Source organism: Coptis chinensis, chromosome 4, assembly GCF_015680905.1.
Source record: "Coptis chinensis isolate HL-2020 chromosome 4, ASM1568090v1, whole genome shotgun sequence".
Taxonomy (NCBI): domain Eukaryota; kingdom Viridiplantae; phylum Streptophyta; class Magnoliopsida; order Ranunculales; family Ranunculaceae; genus Coptis; species Coptis chinensis.
In genome coordinates, this window is record NC_141459.1 from 39,580,401 (window position 1) to 39,588,422 (window position 8,022).

An 8,022-nucleotide genomic window follows, 5' to 3' on the forward strand; every position below is an offset into this window, starting at 1 on the left:
CTCACCGCTCAGGTCGTATATCATCAGGTCGGGGCTATCAATCCCAAACTCTTTTCTCAAGTCCCTAAAATTATCAAACACCGACCTAGTCATCACCTCCTCAGTCATCATTTCCAAGGAAGAAGACGATGATGCCTCACCTCCACTACGTGCCCTAACACCACCATCATTATCACTCAAAGTTCTCTCTTTCCACTGATCCAACTTAACTTCCCCACTCAAACAATCACTAGTGATCGACATTACAAACATAAAAATAACACAAAAAATAAAATAAAAAGTGACGCACCTGAAGAGGAAAACTCGAAAAGTTTTTGCTTTCTTTTTCTCTACTTTTTTTCGTCTGTTGAGATGATAGAGTGAAGAAATGAAACACCACCAGACCCTAAATCCTTCAGCTGCACAAAACCTCAAAATAGACAAAACGTTTGGATTTCCCACACAACACAATCATAACTTCGCCCACAAACCGCCGCGATTTTGGGCCATGTCAGATCTAACCGTTCCTGCACATTTTCCAAACCAAACAAAGCCAGCTGCGCGACACATGTTTAAAGTTTTATTTTATCTTTTGTTTTCACATCACAGCTGTTCAAAGAATAAATAAAATAAAGGGGGCTGTGTAAGTACCCTCCGTTCTACACTACAACACATGTGTCTATACACTAGGTCTCACCAGGTCGTACCAAGCCATCAAGACGTAACAACGATCCAAACTCAGGTCGTACCAAATACCAGTTACAACTATATATGCATGGAAACAAATGATCTAGCGCAATCCTGGAGCTCAGTCAGCGCACCAATCAAGGAGACATTTACTTTGTAACATCAGGAGTAATGACGAATCATCAAGATAACACATAATGTGGATCTACCCTTGACAACGGCATGTAAGTTCAAACATCTATAAGTAGAGAGAGATGAACTACGTAAGGCTTGATTCAAGTTTACCCCGAGAAACTTGATACGTAGACAACTCTTATCCCTAGAAAGAGTGCAACCACTCCTTATCAATCCTAACCTCAGGTCATAGACCCCAAAACACTAAACCTCTACATTGTCGACAGTACAACCAGTTCACATCGACAACACTAAACCTCTACATTGTCGACAGTACAACCTGTTCACATCGACTTTTTACTGCGCCCTCAATGTTACCCTGTATTTTGGCGAAAAGCCATGTGTTTCAGTTGGATTTGTATCAATTCCCGGGTTTCATTAGAATGTTTACAATGAACCCATTCATCTGAAAGAGACCGTTACAACTGTCGGATTACCATGGGAAACACCTACATGGGAGATTTCTAACGGTGGAAAAACGGTTTTCCAGGCAGAGTTGAAGACCACGGTTAAATTGTGCGTCATATGTGCGTCACAGTTAGCAATCAGGGCTGCATGGTTCATAAGTCAGAAACTCTACAAATGTGCGGTTTTGCTCCTTGTTTTGCTTTTCCTCTACGCGATGTGCCTTGACCATCGCAGCTCTAGGCGTAACTTGCATTCAAAACCAAAGACTCAATGATCATCACAAGATTCTTCAAGAATCCAAGTTGTAATTTTATTTTACCATTTGTTTTTTAATAATTGTCGTTCTGCTTTTCTGATTAATCTCAAAGCACGCCTTCTGTATGTGCTCTAAACCAACGTGTTTTTTTACTAAAATTTTATTCCCCTCTCGGTATTATAATGTGCGTCACTTTTTCTCGTTTTCGTTCCTGGTAAAGTGCAAATTTTAATGTTGGGCTTTTATTGCAAACCATCTGGCCCTCAACTGAGCAGGTTTCAGTTATAAATGCCAGCATTTCCAGGTGGCAAAATAGTCATCTCAAAGCTTCTGTTATATAACTAACTAACTAACTGTCTTCACTTTTCCCAAACCCTATTAACAGAAACAGCAAAAGACAAAAAACAAAATGGAACCTTCTATTCCACTATCACCTGACAACGTCAAATCACTTTTTGACTCAGTCGAAGCTTTTCTCTTCGACTGTGACGGTAAATTTTTTATTCATAAATCTCAATTTTTTTTTAAGTTTACAATATTTGTAATTGTGTTTAAACTGACAGGTGTCATATGGAAAGGTGATAAACTCATTGAAGGAGTTCCAGAAACATTAGAGATGCTTCGTTCTAAGGTAACTTATAAATAATTTGATTTGATTAATATATGTATATTTATACTTATTTGTTGTTGTTGTTTAATCAGGGGAAGAAAATTGTTTTTGTGACAAATAATTCGAGGAAATCGAGAAAGCAGTATGCGAATAAGTTTCTTCAGCTAGGACTTACTGTTAGTGGGGTATGTTGTATGATTGCACTAGATAACAATCTTTTAGATTCTTTCATTGGCACAATGTATAAGAGTTTGTGATTGTTCAACTTGTAGGAGGAGATATTCTCTTCTTCGTTTGCTGCTGCTATGTACTTGAAAATAAATAACTTCCCTCCAGAAAAGAAGGTTTGGTTTATGTTAGTTTTGGTTTAAAGATTACTGCAGTTGTTGATGTGTTTGTGAGAGAAACTATTTTGGGGATGCAGGTTTATGTTATAGGTGGGGAAGGAATACTAGAAGAGCTGGAGCTTGCTGGATTTACAGGTCTTGGTGGCCCAGTAAGTTTCTTTATATGTTAAATCTTCTTGAGTATCCACTATTTACTATCAAGAAGGATGAGTTACAAGTTGATGTTTAGGTCCTGCTGGTTGACTGTTGAAGATTTCTGGCTGTGCAAAATGTTAATGAGTTTGGAAAGTGTAATTATTATGTTATGGATGGAATTTGTTAAGATACTTCATACACTAAACAGAGTACAAAGGTTTAGAGAAGATACAGAGATGCAAAACAGCTATACAAAAACTTGACTTTAGAACTAGGAGCAAATGTATTGACGACATTTAGCTTGGAGAAGTACTCTACTTTCGCATTGGACTCATTTTGGTTGATACAAAAGACCTTTTAACAAATGAAACTCTCTCATAATTTGCACAGTGCAGTTTGATGAACCAAGCAGGGCCATAAACCCTGTACTACAAGGACTATAGAACTAACTTAACCGAGTTAACATTTGCTTAAAAGCTTTTCTAAATTGCAATGAATGTGACTTGTCATGGCCCTTTCATATGCTAGGGTAACGCTGTAACAGTGGAGTAGTTTTGGCTTTCAAAGTCTAAATGGTACCCCATTTAGAACTGAATTGCATGCTGTAAGAGCCTTAACTGGGATACAAATATGAGCATAAAGAAGAAGTAGAGGTGATGAGAGGAATCAGATTGAAGGTAAAATATGGGGTGTAAATTGGGGAACACCTGCCTCTGTAACAGCATCTCTTGTCATGTGGGCCCTCTCTGTCTTGCTATCTGTTTGATTTGTGTGTTATTTTTTCTTCCTCTGGTATCAGCCTTATCTCTTCAGGTAATATGAAACCTAATAAGAAGCATTGTCCTCAATCCTATGTTGTCAAAGGCAGTGCCGAGGCGCCCAAAATGCCCCGGTGGCCAAGGAGGTCACTTTTAGTGAAAGTAGTTGCAGGTCGTTGTGTAGAGCGTTCCTGTTAGCCACCGAAACCTAATGCTTGCCTCAAATTTCCTTGGCGTCTCATCTTCATAGATTAAAGGAGAACAAAACTCTTATCTCTTTATTTTAAAAGGTAGATCCAAAATATTTTTATAGTCATCATCAAATGCAGTATATGCCACTACTATTTGAACATTGTGGTCATATTTTTTGCCTTCATTTTGATCTTGAAAGAGCTACATTGAAGCCACTCTGAAAGTGATGGACTAATCTAACAAATTTTAAGACAAACGGTAGACCGTGGGATGCTTGGTCCCAAGAAACACCCGAAAATTGGAGACCTCGTGTAGTGTTGAATTGAGTCTTGGTGTAACACATATATAGATATGCCAACCGCCAACAACATAATGTGGAAGAGGCTATGCTCTCAGTGGCGAGTGAGGCACTAGGTTTCCAAAGCAGCGCCTTGGGCTGCCTCTTAGGCGTTGCCAATGCCTTTGGTATCAAGCTATAACGTTTTCACTAAAAATTGCCATCTTGTCTGCCTTAGGCATCGCACCACCTTGGCCGCCTCGGCACTTCCTCTGAAAACATCAGGTTTCTGAGTTAATTGACATGGTAACTACTATTTGTGATTGAAGGTGAAATGGTAAATTGTTTTTGATAAAATTTGTACTGTGTTGTTAATGTCTTGTTCTTCTACTGTTTTGGGAATCAAGTTGTAAGAATTCTTGAGATGATATTAGTAGATTTTATGTATTCTGGATGTTGTATTTGTTGGAAAATAACTTTTTGTGGTATCCTCTTTCCGAACAATTACTGGATGTTCTGTTTTGTGCGGACAGTTAATTACTAGATGCTGTATTTGTTGGACACTATTTGTTAGTGGTACCCTCATTTTAAATAAATACTGGATGTCGTATTTCTTGTGGAAATTGCTTGTTACGGGATACTATATTTTTCCTGGTACCCTAATTCACTAGTTCCCATGTGTGGACGCTGATTACCAAAGAATTGATTTTTATGTAAAATATGTCTTCTAGTCTTTGTTTTTTCTCCTTTTAGATATACTCCTGCGAAGTTGCTTTTCTTATGGTACTCACACTTCAAAACGAAACATGGAATCCTTATTATTAAAAAGGACTGTGTGTTGTATTTGTGGGGATTTAAATACAGAAACTACAGTGGAAAAAATTAATAAAGCAGGAGAAAAGCAGTTAAAACAGGGTACAAATTAAATAACTCTAGTGGTGGAGCTCTGTGGGGAGGAACCTCTGTCATGCTGGGATGGTGACGAGGACAGGGAACTAAAATAGAGTGGGTGCAGGGACGGGGACGCAATCGCAGTCCCGCCCCGCCCTGTTTATATACCTGTGGTGACTGGGGATCAATTTTTAGTGAAGGAATAATGTCAAGCATGGCACACAAAGGCCAGGTGGCCATCTGTGACTGCACATTTCATGCATAACATACCATAACGAACTAGATAAATTGAAGTTATTGCTATGATATAAATAAGAAATGTTCTTTTCTACTGTGAATATCATAGACATTTCTTGTGTTGCTACCATAAGGATTTACAGATGGAAATTCACTGCAGGAGGATGGGAAAAGAAGTGTAGAGCTGAAGCCAAACTGTCTTTTTGAACATGATAAGAGTGTAATGTAACATCATGTTCTTCTCTCCTTCCTTTTTTTGTTTGTTCTTTCAGCAAATGCCTAATAGAATCCTAGTTCTGTGTTTTAGGTTGGAGCAGTAGTGGTTGGACTTGATCCATATATCAATTATTACAAACTCCAGTGAGTTACCAACATTCTCTTTCTGTTCACATCTTAAGAGTAAGATTTTCTCATGTATGATGTGTTACCTTTTGTATATGTGGAGTTTCATCCCAAAATATTTGGAATCCATGACGAGGCTCGTTAATTGTGTTCCAGCTCATGATATAAGAAGCTAGGAGTGGTTAGTGAGTTTATTCATGGCATTCAGTGTACAATTGTAACAGTTAGTCAGAGTTTAAAAGCTGTTAGGATTAACACTGTTACACACAATTCTGTGACCTGAGCAACATTGAGTAAGGTCTTTTTATGGCAATTTCCTTTTATTCATGGCTTTCGTTGTGCTAACCCTTGGTCCAAAGGGGTGACTTCACAAGCGTTAATATGATCGAAACAAACTTCTTAAATATTCTGGTATGGCTTACTTTTTTCTGTCTGTAATTTGACAATGGTATTAAGGATCTGATTCGCAGGTATGGAACCTTATGCATCCGTGAGAATCCTGGGTGCCTTTTCATTGCCACCAACCGTGATGCAGTTGGTCACATGACTGATTTACAAGAATGGCCAGGTTATTGCGCCTGCCACACTTTTGTAGAATAAATCTAGCTCTGTTTGGATCTTTGCAGCTTCTTAGCTAATCTTAGCTTGGATTTTCAGGTGCGGGATGTATGGTTGGTGCCATATGTGGATCAACTCAAAAAGAACCAATTGTGGTTGGAAAGCCATCAACCTTTATGATGGACTTTTTACTTAAAAAGTATGTGAGACTATCATATATTTATACTTTTTGTGTAGAAGCATCTAACATCCAAGTTATTGAGTTCTGTTCTGATAAACCGAGTTGTCCCCCCTAGGAAGCACGGATACCGATACGCGGACACGGCATTTTTCAAAAATATAGGACACGGATACGTCATGGACACGTTTGAATAATATATATATAAATATTATATAATTGAGCATTTTTCACCAAATTCAAATTAAAATGGCAATTCATCTTTCTTCATGGGGTTTTAAAAGGAAGGTTTTGAAAATTTATCCATGGAGGTTGCAGATTAAAATTAGTTAGTTAGGTACCACTTAATCACTTTATCTTTCTTCTCTTGCATCTCTTCTTAACTTGGATTTTATTTCACTTGTTTTTTTTGTTGTTGAAGTTCTAAAAAAATTTCTTGTATGTGTGAGATTATTGTCCCCCGCATATCCCCACGTATCCCCCGTGTCGGAAATTAAAAAAATTAATTATAAAATTGGATACTCCAAATCGCGTATCCGACACGTATCGGGGCGTATCCGTGTTGGACACATTGGACACCGATACTTCAGACGTTCCCCATTTTTTCATGATAATGATACGAGTACACAACATTATTGTTAGATATGGATGCTCCTCCTCTCTGAGATTGTTACCTTCTATTCTGCAGATTTCAAATAAATACCTCCAAAATGTGCATGGTGGGAGATAGGCTGGACACTGATATTCTCTTTGGACAGAATGCTGGATGCAAGACTCTTCTTGTTCTCTCAGGTTTAAAGGAATCTAATTTCCCCTTTATCATATTATTCATCTCAGGTATAAAGAACAACTTTCTAGAGATATAAAGAGCTAGGAAGCACGGATACCGATACACGACATGGATACGCGAACACGGCATTTTTCAAAAATATAGGACACGGATACGTTATGGACATGTTTGAATAATATATATAAATATTATATAATTGAGTATTTTTCACCAAATTAAAATTAAAATGGCAATTCTACTACATAAAATGACCAATTCAAACGCATTAAGCAGCAACTTACATGTATAATTTGGATTCACTTCATTTTTCTTCTCTTGCATCTCTTCTTAACTTGGATTTTATTTCACTTGTTTTTTTTTTGTTGAAGTTCCAAAAAAATTTCTTGTATGTGTGAGATTACTGTCCTCTGCGTATCCCTCGCGTATCTCCCACATGTCGGAAATTAAAAAATTAATTATAAAATCGGATGCTCCAAATCGCGTATCCATATCGGACACGTATCGGGGCGTATCCATATCGGACATGGATACTTCATCCTTAGGGACGTATCAGTGCTTCATAGATAAAGAGCATACAGGGGAAATTTGTTTCACCGCATTAAAGAACAACTATGAGAAAATTTACATGTGAGGGCATGGGAGAATTTCTCTGGTAGAATTCTCCATGAAAGTTCTTGAAGTTGGTGAAATTTTCCTTTCTATGCTATCTCATGGACATTCTTCACTGAAAAGCGAGTTTACTATGGGAAAACTCCCTTGTGCTATCAAATGCATCACACGTGATGCCAGTTTTATGGAACCATGACAATTTGTATGTGTCTGTTTGTCTGTGTGTTTATTGACTCCTGGCAGTTTGATTCATTAGCCTCCTAGTTCCTTTATATATGCCCTAACAACTCCACCCTTGCAGGAGTGACCACATTATCTGTTCTTCAAGACCCTTCAAACAATATCCAACCAGATTACTATACAGGCAAGGTAGCTGACATTTTCCAATTCTTGAGGCCATGATCCTACTAGAAGCCCCTGTTGTATTTTAATAAAGATTCACCTTTGAATCACCAAGTTGTTATGGAGCTACTGTAGTATCTTCATCATTTCAACAAGGAAAAAGGAAATATGGCATTACAATAGTGTGTAACTGCATGAAGGCAGTAATAATAATTGAATAACTTTTCATGTATTGGTAGTTTAAAGTTTAAA

General features: G+C 37.8%; 1 protein-coding gene across 1 annotated transcript; it reads left to right on the top strand.

Moving 5' to 3' along the window:
- The first annotated feature begins 1,568 nt into the window (after positions 1 to 1,568).
- Positions 1,569 to 8,022, top strand: LOC147503470 (phosphoglycolate phosphatase 2-like). Its single transcript, XM_086608097.1, has 11 exons — positions 1,569 to 1,995; positions 2,068 to 2,135; positions 2,207 to 2,299; positions 2,387 to 2,458; positions 2,539 to 2,610; positions 5,112 to 5,171; positions 5,259 to 5,311; positions 5,764 to 5,861; positions 5,951 to 6,050; positions 6,718 to 6,821; positions 7,730 to 8,022. The coding sequence occupies exons 1-11, from the start codon at positions 1,914 to 1,916 to the stop codon at positions 7,828 to 7,830; spliced, it is 903 nt and encodes a 300-aa protein (XP_086464223.1). The 5' UTR covers positions 1,569 to 1,913; the 3' UTR covers positions 7,831 to 8,022.

Bases quoted from the DNA above. Each gene is read 5' to 3' on its own strand.
- LOC147503470 (XM_086608097.1), top strand. From the start codon at position 1,914: ATGGAACCTTCTATTCCACTATCACCTGACAACGTCAAATCACTTTTT. The intron at 5,862-5,950 runs GTTATTGCGCCT...TTGGATTTTCAG, and splicing joins TGATTTACAAGAATGGCCAG to GTGCGGGATGTATGGTTGGT. The intron at 6,822-7,729 runs GTTTAAAGGAAT...CCACCCTTGCAG, and splicing joins GACTCTTCTTGTTCTCTCAG to GAGTGACCACATTATCTGTT.